At 37.5% G+C, this 14,473-nt stretch overlaps 1 protein-coding gene across 12 annotated transcripts in view; it reads right to left on the bottom strand.

The window, feature by feature from the left end:
• Window positions 1–12,367, bottom strand: part of MYSM1 (Myb like, SWIRM and MPN domains 1) — a 41,813-nt gene extending 29,446 nt beyond the window's left edge. For 6 of the 12 annotated variants that reach the window (XR_015160112.1, XR_015160114.1, XM_086390219.1 and 3 more), the window contains exons 1-7: window positions 12,210–12,367; window positions 8,057–8,132; window positions 6,354–6,424; window positions 4,318–4,395; window positions 4,204–4,227; window positions 3,020–3,098; window positions 85–183 (exon numbers count right to left, since the gene is read on the bottom strand). Coding sequence is in view for 7 of the 12 variants with exons in the window: in XM_086390219.1 (XP_086246345.1) it covers window positions 85–183; window positions 3,020–3,098; window positions 4,204–4,227; window positions 4,318–4,395; window positions 6,354–6,424; window positions 8,057–8,132; window positions 12,210–12,274 (492 nt within the window). In the remaining 5 variants the exon portion in view is untranslated. Of the gene's footprint in view, window positions 1–84; window positions 184–3,019; window positions 3,099–4,203; window positions 4,228–4,317; window positions 4,396–6,353; window positions 6,425–8,056; window positions 8,133–12,155 lie in introns of all 12 variants that reach the window. The other 6 variants (XR_015160113.1, XM_086390221.1, XM_086390223.1 and 3 more) reach the window with 5 other exon arrangements.
• Between the last annotated feature and the right edge of the window lie 2,106 nt (window positions 12,368–14,473).

Below are 14,473 nucleotides of genomic sequence, written 5' to 3' on the forward strand. Positions count from 1 at the left end.
GCATGCCTGAATTAAAGAACTATTTAAGCTTATTAATTTTATTTATTTTAAATACGATCACTAGGATATTTATATCCTGCTTACCTTATTTTTAAAGTACTGTCTCGCATAACTCTTCACTTGTAAAACAGTGCGACTTTCAATTAGCTTTGCAATTTTGGTCCACCTTCGGCCAAATTTAGCCTGTGTTATCAAAATGGAAAAGAAATGGTTTTTGATTAGCTTAATTAACATTCCAAATTACTGCCATATTAAAAAAAAACTAAAATGATCTATTTTTGTTTTCTAAAACACACAAGTCTCATATATAGTTAAGACTCTTAAAATCAAAGCCCACAATCTTCTCTTTGAATCTTGACTTCTGAAAGCAGACCAAGATGATTTAGAAATTTCTTTTTATAGCTACCTAAATGAAGATCCATCACTTCTATGTACTCCTACAGTATGTATTAGTATTATACATTATGATGTTCCAAAATTAAGGATAACTCAACAAAAAAGTGCATTGAAAGGGAGGTGGGTTGTATTTTCTATTTTCCAATTATAGAATCAATTGACTATGTTCCAACACTAATTTCAAAAAAATTTTCTTACTCAAATTCCATATTAAAACATCCATTACATATTCAAACTTTTACACTGTTCAGATATCACAGTAAACTGACTTAAAAGATTGAATCACAAATAAAGTGACCTCCAACCAACACCTCCCTTCATTGTCAAAGGCCGTGTACCTACTAACATCGAAGCTGTGAAGGGAAAAACTGAGAACTTGAAGGAGCTCTGGTGTGTTTTCAAGTACAGACATGAATGCAGTATAATTTTAAAGCTAAACAGTATTTTTAATTATCAAATCTATCATTTGATACATAAATCTCCTACATTATCTCTAACACAAGATACTCTCCATTTCCCAAAGAAGCTCAACAATCCTTTTTTAGATTTTCTAAAACTATTTAAAGTAAAAAAAAACAAAATACAACAACTCAGAGAAGTTGATCTCAGGGCCAGATTTACATGCCAGAGAGTCATGACTAATGACAATAAATTATCCTGACCTAAATGATAAATCTTAACTTACATACTTATTTCTGGTTTTCAATAGAAAATCTGACATATGGACAATTTATTAAAACTGAAAGTACTTCTGAGAAAATCAGTAAGTATAAATTAATAACTTATGATAGTTCTTAACTAATACCTGAGATCAACTTCCTGAAGATTTAATTATCTGCATTATGTGCTAAGGGCTTCCCAAGGTGGCGCAGCGGTAAACAATCTGCTTGCCAATGCAGGAGGTACAAGAGAAGAAGATTTGATCCCTGGGTTAGGAAGAGCTCCTGGAGTAGGAAACGGCAACCTGCTCCAGTACTGTTGCCTGAAAAATCCCATGGACAGAGAAGCTTGGCTGGTTACAGTCCATAGGGTGGCAAAGAGTCGGACACAGCTGAGTAATGAAGGCAAATATGTAATCTGGTAGCATGGAGCACTTTTGGAAACAGGGAAGATCTGGATAAATGTGACTAGTTAAGATTCTAGGGGCTTGGGCTCTATGAAAATTGGAGAGGGGACACTAACAAGAGAAGCAAAGAAAACATTCACCAATTTAAAAATAGAGCAAAGGGACAAGAAGGAAAAAATCTTCCATTATTCAGTACCATGTAATTTCCTACTCTCAAGCCTGAGAGAATTCAGATTATAAGCAAATGATACTAATGGGTTATACAGGCTGAGAATACAACCAATGGTTCCATGTATTTTTGTGGGAAAATATCTCTTTATATACACACAGATAGATATAGATATCTACATATGTACCTAAATAAAGACACTTGCTTTTATAGGGACAAATTATCTCTGGAAGGTTTCACAAGAACAGGTGACAGGCAAAGAAAACTAAAGGTTGAGAAAGGAGTCAGAAGGAGACTTAACACTCTACAACTTTAGGTGCCATCTGAGTTCTGAACCATGGAGCTGAGCCTCTATAACTACCACCAATGGCAACAATAACAACCCCAAAATTCACAATCCATTTGTGTGTACATTCTGATCTTTGGTAATGGACAAAACACCAAAGTTGTCAGCAATCTTAAATATACGACTGGTTAATTAGATTATATAAATGATAATCACATGACAGACTAAAATATCAGTATAAAAAGCATCAAAAGTAAAGGAGAAAAATCTCAGGAGGAGATATAACCCTCAAAATAGTTTCTGTAGTTATGTTAACTATGTTTCAATTTGCATTCATGAATCCTACATAATATTACATAAATATTCTACATATATAATACATAAATATATATAATTTCAAAATTAATTAATATTGAGTAATATGTACCTTAAAGGAAAAAATATAATCTACTATAGACAATTAAAAAAAATTCCTGCAAATATTTTAAGTTTCATTATATTAAGGCACTTTCTCATAATTAGAAACTTGTGTACATTTTTTTTTTCCATTATGCAACTATGGACATTTAAATAGATCTCAGTGAAACATTCATGCAAAAGGAATGTTTCTGGTCTTTAACTATATCCACTAAAATATTTAGATTGTGTGCACAAATGCCAAAATCGGAATTGAAAAAAAACTCAGCTGATCACCCTGACTGTTCCAAATACATAAGTTTTTCCCCAAGAGAAAAGATCAGGTAATAAAATAAGTTTGCCTTTCAATACAGGTGGTTGGTAAAACGTATAAAGATACAATACAATTTCTTGGGTTTTATTAGTACCAAAAAAGGGGTGAAAAACTACCTAAAATATTGAGTCAAATCTATCAATATTTTAATATTTTAGTAACTTAAGTACGAGTTAAAAGGAATTCTCTCATACTACACTACAAACATAATCATTCTAACTAACTACATCATTTAACTACAGAAAAACTATAAATGTGATTACTATAATTAAAATGAAATTTTCGGTCTCTATAAATTAATTTAAGCTTATAATTCTATCAATATTTGCTTCTAGAATTATTTCACTATAAATTAAAAATTGCTCTATTTACCAGCCCTTGTTCAAACAGCTCTTTTTCTTCTATCGTCCACTTTACTGAGTAACTGGCTGGTTTTGTAGGAGTGTGTACCCTGAAGGGAAAAAGAGGAATTGCAAAAAAATTTCTGAAATGGAACATTCCATATTTATGCAGCTAAAGGTTATAGATAGCCATGGGCTAAACTTAATACTTTTTGAGTCTAAGAATTAAAAAGAAGAGAAGAAAAAGCAGGCCGCAGCCTCCACCTGGGGGACCAGATTTACCCTGTCTTATATACTTCTCTAGCTCAGGACAGGAGCCCCCAAAGACATAATAATCCTTGGGTCTGAGTGAAGATAACACTGAAAGACATTAAAGGAAATAACAAATAGGCTTCCTTAGATTGGACACAAAGTAGCAAATGTTAACACGTCTCCAAAACCTGAGAGGCTTGTCAGAGATAAAACTGGCTCTAGAAATATCATCTGATTCTTCTATGTAAATATCAAGCTGGAAAAGAGGTAAAAGTACTATGACATTGTAATTATTGCTTTTGAAATGCAGGACATTAAGAAATTAAAAATAAAATTGAGATGAAGCCAGCTAATTTGATTGACGTGAACCATTAATCTTTCCTTTAACTTCATTTTTTAGTTGTTGTTGCTTGTTCAGCAAAATGCAAAAGCCAAAGTCTGTTCAGTGCTCAAACTCTTGGTAATTACAAGTCTACCCTCTAAGGGATTATAAACATGCAAGCTTAGAAACACTGAATAACATCAAACCTTCTTCAATTACAGGGAAAGGATGTTTATAAAACAGTTAATACTTAACTTCTCTAGATAACTTTTAAAAACTACAAATTTATATTAAAGTTTTATTTGAAACAACTGAAAATTAACTGACAGGGCAACAGAAATCAAGTCATTTCATAATATATTACAGGGCAGCTTAAAAAAATTTCCCCACAAACCCCTAGAAAACCACCTTTTCCATAGTTTAATAAAATTGCCTATGTAGGGCCATAAAGATTCTGACAAATAAATAATATAATAAAATTATCTTGTAACATTCCAACATTTGTACAAGAAATTTTGATTTTATATTTGTGTAAACCAAAGGTCAAGAGGATTTTTCCATAGGCCAATTATAACTTGTTTAATTTTCCCATAATTTTTAACTAATCAAAAACAGTTTAAAGTATAAACATAAGTACATACATGATTTTTGCTGTTTTCTGCAGACTGCACCACATGAAAAAAGAAAATAAGGAAGTTTGTGAAGTTTTTAAAAATACAATTCAGGCTTTTAAAAGTATTATAAATTGATTTTACCTCTTCAAGTATTTTTTATCATCTTCCTTTTGATCAAGCCAGAATTTTCCTGGAAGTGACTTATTGGATAAGTAATACCTGTATAATTATTAAAGAAACTTTTAACAATAATAAAGTCCTATAAATTCTTATGCAATTTGTATAAAGTAGGCACTCACATATCCTGAAAGTCACACTTAAATTCAAGTGAAACCAATTCTTCTCAAAAAATTTTCCAGGTGTATAATAACAAAAATGTTTGTATCTTACAGGGTTTCTGTCTGGATTAAATATTACATGTGAAGTCACACATACACAGTATCTGCACAAACTACCTAAATGCTAGTTTCTCTTTCTTCCTTATTAGAAGTGGCTAAGAAAAGATATATCCTCAATGTTTTATTTAAATCTTTTTTTCCTAACACATATGGAGAACTAACAGATGAATCTGATTGGTCATCCAGGATAATTCAGGAGTATCTGCTTTCATGTTTCTGAAGGTAACAGAGAAGAGTTTAGGGTTGCTCTCTACCCTAACAAATATAACGAACGCTTGGGTCAAATCTACCTCTCAGACTGATTAAACCTAGCCTATACTGTTATACTTTTAGATTCTTCACTTAACAGATATTGACTATGTATCATGTACATGAGGCATCATGGCAGATATGAGGTGCTGAAGACAAGGATGGAAGAAAACATTATCCTCGTTTATCCAAGAGCTCACATAGCTTTTACTATCATTATTTTGTTCCCAAGTCTGGAAGTGAACCACTGACTACCTAAATATTCATTAATCTAGAATGAGACATTGGCCAATAGCCACATGTGTAGCTAGTGAATACCTGAAATGTGGTTAGCACAAACTGAGATGTACTGTAAGTATATAAAATGCACACTGGGTTTCAAAGAGTATAAACCAAAGAATGCAAAACATCTCAATGTTTACATATTAAATATTGAAATATATTTTAAATATACTGGGTCAAATAAAATGTTATTATAATTAATTTTCCGTTTTAAACATGGCTATTAGAAAACTGTAAAGGACATATGTGACTTGCACTATTTTCTACTGAAAAGCGATGATCCAGGCTATAGCTGTAACGTTTGGGGACAGCTGGAGAGTAAGAAAGCCTAAAAGGGGTTTACCTATGAGAATTAAAGGTACACAGACACCCCGAAAACAACACAGCAATAACTGGGAGTAAAAGGAACAGAAATTCTGTCTTAAAAAGGAGATAAAAATCCATGAAACACAGATGAGTTGAAAACAAACCACTCACTACTTTAATTAGTTACATTAATAATCTTTACAAATCAGAAAACTTTTTATTCAATCCTTTTATTTTACATGTAAAAAAATATATGAGTTCCCCAAAATTTAAGTTGCAAATATCACAAATGGATGAAAGAAACAGGGCAAGAAGCCAGTGGCTGAACTGTGAATAAGGACCTACAACTTCTGGGAGGAAAAAATCTTCATTCTATAGTTTTGTGCTTTTTACTTAGATTGCTCCCAATAACACCTATAAATTGGTAGAATAAGAAGTGAGAACTTTTACATATTCTAATTCTGTGTCTTTGGACGAATTAATATCTCATACAACTGAAAATGGAGGTCTGGACTAGAAAATTTGGACTTAAACTAAGGATTCTAGCTGATTTAAAACACTCTATAGGGAACTCCCTGCTGGTCCATGGTTAGGACTTCACACTTCCCCTAAAGGGGGAATAGGTTCAATCCCTGGTCTGGGAACTAAGATCCCACATGCCATGTGGCATGGCAAAAAGATAATAAAATAAAAACAAAACAACAACAACAACAAAAACTCTATAATTTCTGTTCCATATTAAGGTAATTAAAAGAGTTGGTTGACAACAGAAACTCAGAAGTATTGGGTCAGATCTCAGACTTAGTGGTAAAACAGAATAGGTAGGTAACATTATATACTAGCATTATATCCAGCAACTAACGGTGGTCTCTTTTGTAAGTTTTGCATTAATGGATTTTTAACCCTGAAATCTTTACTTTCCTCATAGTCAATAAAGGATACTCTTCTTCCAACAACATTTTCTCAATGACAGCTCTGTTCTCTTCACTGATGGTGCTATCCAGAGTCCAAGGCTATTAAAAAAAAAGGAAGAATAATTTTTTTTATTTACTGCTTTTTGAAACCAACTACTGTTTTGTTAAATGAAAATACACAATAATATGATTACAAATAATAAAGCTACCATTTACTGAGCACACAGACATATCTCTGGACTCCCATGATAATGCTGAGACAGGCATCACTACTTCACAGATGCATTCATAGAAGCACTCACTAACGCTTCAAGCGGGAAAGAAGAGACTTGAGCCTTAAGATTCCTAGGCTCTGGCTCCTAGTCATGATAAAGTAATAATGGTTATCCTGTATGAGCATCTATTAAGATACTATTAAGATTTTGCTAGATACCTCACCTATTAATATTTCCAAAACTCACCACAATTCCTTTTTTCCTTTTAAGCCACAATCTCTGCATACTTCTTTTTAACTCTTAAAACGTAAACATTTGCAGCCAAGTCTCTTTTCCAAGCTCTATTTAGACTGTTATAACTAACTACCCGCTCAAAATTTCCACTTGGATACCTAATTGGCTTCTTAAACTTTACATATTCAAAACAAAATTTACCAAAGCATAACCTTCACCAGTTTCTCTCCTGCCCTCCCAATTTTCTAAGCAGCATTACTAGTCACCAAGCTGTTCCAACCTGAAACCCAGGAATCATCCTGGATTCTTTCCTTTTCCCCCAATCCCCAAACCCAATGTAACAAGCATTTCTACCACCAAAACATAATTCAAATCTGTCAAATTCTGCCACAACCTGAGGCCAAGCCATCACCAAATCGTGCTTAGGTCCCTAGAAACGTTTCCTAACTAGTCTTTCTCATTTTCTCCCTGCCTCCTGCTGGTGTGGCAGGGCCATCATTTGCCTCCCCAACCTGTCACAGCTGTCACCTCTCCCCTTTCCCTACTATATTCTAGATACTGGATTTCAACAACAGCCTTCGTGCTGCTGTTCTTTCTGCATATAGTATTTTTCCTCTACTCTTCACACTCCTACTCCTATTTTTAACTTAAATGTCACCTTCTCAGTTTCCCTCACCATATCTGTCTTGATTATGGTTGTATTCCCCAAAATCTGGCCTGGTGTGTGGCACATAGTAAGTACTCAATAGCTGTTGTTCAGTCACTAAGTTGTATGTGACTCTTTTGTGAACCCATGGACTGCAGCCCACCGGGCTCCTCTGTCCATAGGCTTTCCCAAGCAAGAATACTGGAGTGGGTCACCATTTCCTCCTCCAGGGGATCTTCCTGCTGAGGGATCGAACCCACATCTTCTACAATGGCAGGGGGTTCTTTACTGAGTCACCAGGGAAGCCCAAGTACTCGATAAATAACTGTTAAATGAAGAAGTGAACCACGTAACAATCCCCATATTTTAGATGAAGAAACTGCAGTTCCTAAATCTGATAAGTGGTAGAGCACCAATTTGTACCTAAATCTAGCTGGCAACAAAGTTGTTTCCCAGAAGTCCATTTTTTCAGTCAAAAGAAAAAAGAATACCTTCTATTTTTAAGTTAAGAAAAAGGTTTCACTATATTACGTCTGTGACCACTGAGAACTAGCACCAAGTTAAAAAAAAAAAAGAGAGATACTCTGGGCACTGAGTAATAGCTTAATATACCTGATATTTCCATAAAATACTTACAATAAGACCATTCTCAGTTCTCCATGATGAATCAAGATAATGATCTTGTAAAACAGATGCTGTATTTTCATCACTTCTGTAATAATTGAGAAAATAGGTATGAAAGTGAAATTATACCACTTAATGAATATAATTTACACAGCACAGTGACTGACAGGTTTCATATGTTAAACAAATATTTAGTTCCTTTCTCCATCCTATTTCAACTGCCAAATATCAAGTTTGTTTACTCCTCTGTTTCCCAAGAATAAACAACTCCATGAGGAAAAAACTACCTCCAAACAGCAACCACACACAACATATTCTGTGGCTATGAACCAACGCTTCAGATTTCTTTTGATGAATACACACATTTATACAGAAGTTCAACATTATGACTCTTTTGGTTATATCTAAAGCATAAAAGCCATCCATTAATAGTACCACTCTCAAAATGGAAGAAAACATAAGACAAAATAGAAGAAACAAAAGAAAATACTTGAAGGAGGACAGTACAGTGAAGAGATCTAAGAAATCTGATGTTTTAACTCACATAACAAAAATTAACTTGAGTTATCTGGGGGCTTTTCTATGTCCATGAGGGATTCAACTTTGTTAATTCTCAGCCTTTTAACTAATTAGAACTCTCTAAAGTCACACTTAAGAGAGTCATAGTTACTTCCACTGTTAAATGGGGAAACAATGGGAACAGTGAGAGATTAATTTTGGGGGGCTCCAAAATCACTGCAGATTGTGACTCCAGCCATGAAATTAAAAGACGCTTGCTCCTTGGAAGAAAAGCTATGACCAACCTAGACAGCATATTAAAAAGCAGAGACATTACTTTGCCAACAAAGGTCCATCTAGTCAAAGCTATGATTTTTCCAGTAGTCATGTATGGATGTGAGAGTTGGACTATGAAGAAAGCGGAGCGCCGAAGAATTGATGCTTTTGAACTGCGGTATTGGAGAAAACTCTTGAGAGTCCCTTGCACTGCAAGGAGATCCAACCAGTCCATCCTAAAGCAATCAGTCCTGAATATTCATTGGAAGGACGGATGCTGAAGCCAAAACTCCAATACTCTGGCCACCTGATGCGAAGAGCTGACTCATTGGAAAAGACCCTGTTGCTGGGAAAGATTGAAGGCAGGAGAAGGGGATGACAGAGGATGAGACGGTTGGATGGCGTTATTGACTCGATGGACATGAGTTTGAGTAAGTTCCAGGAGTTGGTGACAGGGAATCCTGGGGTGCTACAGTCCATGGGGTCACAAAGAGTCAGATTCGACTGAGCGACTGAACTGAACTGAAAGTCACACTGTTCACTTCATATGAGGAGGCCCAATCTGTGATATAATTTAAAATTTGTTTTTAACAAATATATATGTTAATATATATAACAAAAAATATATGTTTTGAAGTTATAAAAGTTTCCTAGTTAGTGACTTTTCCCAGTCTATACTTCTTAGAAACTGCTATACCTCTTAGAAACTGCTATAATATAAAGTTTATTTTCTGTCTCATCCAATAAGAATATGAGTTCCATAAGAGCAAGGACTTAGTTTGGATGAGTGCTATAAACCCAGAGCTAGGCATATAAATGATAATCAATATTTGTTGAATGATTGAATGAACAGGTAGGTGGGGTATGGATCAGACAGGTCTCTAGGGAGTTGGGAGTACCATCATCAGATCTGGATATAAGAAAAGACTACTCTAACTTCAGAAAAGACTAGAAGAGGGTCAAAGAGACAGGAAGCAGTTAAGAGGGAGTGATTACACAGATACTAGAGAGAAGTGACAGTACCTTAGACCTAAAGCACAAGCAATGTGAATAGGAAGAAGTGAACACATCTGAGAGAATACTCAGAATCAACAGACTCTCTGATACGAGAGAGGAAAGGAAAAAGGTTAAAATCTAGGTCTCTTCCCTGCATGAGTGGGTGGATGGTGCCACTTACTGAACTAGGGAACTTGAAGAGGCAGGTTGGGTAAGGAAAGTTTCTATAAAGTGAGACTGAGGAGCTTGTGGCTCACCCAAGGGCAAATAGATTCAGGAAAATGGATAAATGGATCTGAAGATCATGAGAGAGATTTGAGTTGGTGACAGATTTGGGCAATATCAGCCTGTTATTAGATGGAATTTAAGATTAACTGTCATTTGTGTGGGTCAAAATTGGTGGAACATTGGGAAAATTTCATATGGCCCAACTTAACAGAAATTTAAGCCTTGAGAGATGGACTGTATGGTTAGTAAGAAGTCTTATGACAAAAATTCCTTGGAAATACTGTGATTTAAAGAACAAGTACAAGAAACAGAGGATAATAAAGAATGGTAGAAGGAAAACAAAACATTTCAATGCATCTTCTAACCTTGGTAACCAGCACTTAGCAAGGACTTAAAAGTGTGTTTTCAATTAATCCTCAAGATGTCATGATCAGCTATAACTGAACAATTCAGAGGGGGACCTAAGTGTTTACTCACACCAAATTCCACCTGATAAGAGTACCAACACTAGGGAACAACTGTCACTAGACTGTAATGTTCATGATGCTCTACAGAATTGTGTGAGACAATGACGATGACCATCAGGAACCAACAACCGGTTACTGGTTTCATGAGACTAATGTGACTATAAGTGCCACCAGTAGACTTTGGGCTCAAACAGAATAATAAGAGAAAGGAAAGAAAAAGAGAAATAAAACACAATCATAAAAATAAAGAAAAACCCATGGAAAAAGGGGAAGAGTCAGTGCTCTCAGATAATCTTTAGAGTTTCCAAAGGCAGCTCATCTCTCTTGAACTTCAGATAAGAATCCCTCACACTTATTTCATACACTTATTGTGGAAAGTAAATCAAACCATGCATGCAAAAGCACTCGGTCAAGATTAACTTGATCTACACAAATGTGAAAGATTATCAAAGGCTTTCTGTTCATTTGTATAGACTTGTACTGTTTTGCCTAAACATTTGAAGGAGACTTAGTTACTTCTCATTTTTATAGTGTTTTAAGTTCAGGAAAACTTTAAACGGCTCTGTTTCAGTCCCTCATGGGCAGGGTTGGTACTCTTCTTCACAATTTACAAAGGTGCTATTATTAGGTTGGATCATGTGAAATTGCTATTTTATAGGTCAAAAATGGTCTAAGCCTCACAATTTTACCTGGCTCAGTGTAGAGATTTCTAATGAATTTGTTCATAGTTATAAGCAACACAGCTGGCTGAGTTGAGAACTGAGGTCTTCTGATCCTGACGAGTCTAAGCCTCTTCTATTACTAAAAGACAATTCTGAAAGCACATCTTTAAAACCTCATCTATCAATTTCTTTCTCTGCAAGCAAGGAGTCAAACAGCTAGATATCTCAAGCTGGAGGCTGCTTTTTAAAAGTCACACTGGCCTGCTCTGCAGGAACTGGTACCAAATGGTGACCTCTCTCTGGGTCCTCAAAATACTATCCGTGGTGGGAAGGTAAAGAACACAACACTTCCAGAGCACCTCTCTTATACTAGAGCACATCCCCAAATCATTTCATTTGATCTTCACAATAACCCTATGAGGTACATAACGTGGTAGTCAGCTTACACATGAGTTGTCTGAGGTCCAAAGTCACACTGCTAGTAACTAGCTGGGTCAATACACTGCTGTCAAACTCTTAAGTCCCACCCCTTTCTTTTAGATCACGCTGCCTGTCGGGAAGTTTTTCACAACTATCCCTACGTGGAAGAGGAAACCAGAGGCTAGTAGAGATAAAACGACATGCCCAAGGTCACACGGCCTGCAAGCGAGGGAACAAGAATTCCTAAGCTCGGTTCTGTCCAGGGACCGCCCCTGTTCTAATTATTTTTGGGGCGGTGGCAAGGAGGCGTGTTCTGGGGTGGCAGTAAGGGAAGAAGCAATCTAATTGCTTAAGAGTATGCAATGTGCTAGGCGCGGTCAGCGCCCTCACAGGATCCCGGTAAAAGGGCTGTCCCACGCTAGTCTATGGTACCCGCCCTCTGGGTTCAGGAGGAGCCAACAGACGGGATGGGCGAGGCGCGCCTCAGGCCGGCAGGAGACCCTGGCCCAGCGGATGGTTTTCCACTCCCCCGGCCCTTGCCGGAACCGCGGGCTTTAGAGGTACCTCCTCACGGCCGTGTCCCTCCTCGTCTCTGCAAGCCCAGTCTCTATCGCTCACCCAGACTGTGCCGCCGCTGGCACTATGTCCCCTTCGATATCCACATCCGCCTCTTCAGCCGCCATGATGGGACCTGACCCCAGCCGTCCTCCCGAGAGATCCCGCGAGAGGTGGAGGGCCTGAAGGCGGGGCCATGTACGTCATAGGGTGGAGTCGACGCCTCGGCCAGCTCCTTCCAGGCTGGGGAAGCGGAGTTTCAGAGAAAAGGTGTTAAGCAGTTCTGGGGTTCGATCATTTTGGCTTTTGTTGAGGAGCAGCTCAGTGCTAAAGAATCCGGTTGCGATAGGCCAGTTCGATCTCTACATTGGATCCTCTGGAGTAGGAAATGGCAACCCACTTCAGAATTCTTGCTGAGAAATCCCGTAGACAGAGGAAACTGGCAGGCTGCAGTCCATGGGGTCACCCGAAATACTCAGGCACAACATAAAGACTAAGCTTCAGCAAAAGCCTTGGCAAGCAGCCCAGGCTTGGGTTTTGAAGAGATTGTGCTCTTGCATAAATTCTTTGGCGCCTCACTTCTCTGATTTGTAAAATGGGGATAATAATAATAATCTGCTGCTGCTTAGTCCCTCAGTTACGTCCGACTCTGCGACCCCATGGACAGAGGAGCCTGGTGGGCCACAGGCAAGAATACTGGAGTGGGTTGCCATGTCCTCCTCCACGGGATCTTTACCGTCTGAGCCACCAGGGAGGAGCTAAAATTTTTATTTAGAGTGCTGAAAATATCAAATTAGACCTACTTTGAACTGTGAAGGTGGCAACAGTGATCCTTACCTGCTGGTTTTCTTTCCTTTGCTTTTTTTCTTTTTTAAGGAATTATTCAGTACTTACTGAAGTGCTGAACACTTGTTTTATCAAAAAAAATTAAGGGTATACCATGGTTACATTTTATTTTGTAGAGAGCTTTACAATTAATTATCATTCTCATGACCATTGATCTTCACAATTACACAGTGAGTTAATCAGGACTGATATTATCAGTCACAGTTCTACAGATGAGGAAACTGAGGCTCCAAAAACTGAAATAACTAACGGACAGGATAGATAGCTGGTCAAAGACAGCTGGCACCAGAATCTAGGCCTTTTGACTCTTTACTGAGTGCTTACCCTCTACACATCATGTAGTTGGGAACTGTGAAAGACAAATGCCATTTCTTTCAAAGAATGTATGGTTTCTCAAGAAATTAGATATTGGCCTTATGTACTATTCTCTCTTGGCGTCTATCACTTCCATTGTAGCTGTTCATTCACTTGTCTGCCTCCACTGTTGGTTGATGAATTCACTAAGGACAAGCACTGTATCTGCTAGTCTTTTCACTAGCCCTTATACTATCATCATTCAACAAAGTGTCTGACACACAGTAGGTGCTCGGTAAATATTATACTGATGAATGAGTCAATCAATTCATGGAATGAGTCCTCTTCCGACACTGTTGTGAGTTTTTTCCATCTCATTTTTGCTTATGCTCAAGCCATAGCTGAGCTGTATGATGAATGTGATGGCAGAAGATGGAGGGAAAGTTTATCAAAGAGGAAGATCCGGTGTCCAGTGCTCAGAAACTGTATAGTGCCCCATCCTTAGGTCAACCTGCAGATGCTTTGTGGTTGTTGTTCAGTCGCTCAGACATGTCCAACTCTTTGCGACCTCATGGACTTTTGCATGCCAGGCTTCCCTGTCCTTCACCACATCCTGGAGCTTGCACAAACTCATGTCCATTGAGTCAGTGATGCATCCAACCATCTCATCCTCTGTTGTCCCCTTCTCCTCCTGCCTTCAATCTTTCCCATCGTCAGGGTCTTTTCTAATGAGCTGACTCTTCACCTCAGGTGGCCAAAGTATTGGAGCTTCAACTTCAGCATCAGTCCTTCCAATGAATATTCAGGGTTGATTTCCTTTAGGATTGACTGATCTCCTTGCAGTCCAAGGGACTCTCAAGAGTCTTCTCCAATACCACAGTTCAAAAGCATGAATTTTTCGGTGTTCAGCCTTCTATGTCCAACTCTCACATCCATACATGACTACTGGAAAAACCACACCTTTGACTAGATGGACCTTTGTCAGAAAAGTAATGTCTCTGCTTTTTAATGTGCTGTCTAGATTTGTCATGGCTTTTCTTCCAAAGAGCAAGCGTCTTTTAACTTCATGGCTGCCATCACCATCTGCAGTGATTTTGGAGCCCAAGAAAATAAAGTCTGTCACTGTTTCCATTATGTCCCCCTCTATTTGCTATGAAGTGATGGAACCGGATGCCATGATCTTCGTT

The sequence above is a fragment of the Bos grunniens genome, chromosome 3 (assembly GCF_055505025.1).
Source record: "Bos grunniens cultivar Pamir isolate PY7600 chromosome 3, Bosgru_T2T1.0, whole genome shotgun sequence".
NCBI lineage: Eukaryota > Metazoa > Chordata > Mammalia > Artiodactyla > Bovidae > Bos > Bos grunniens.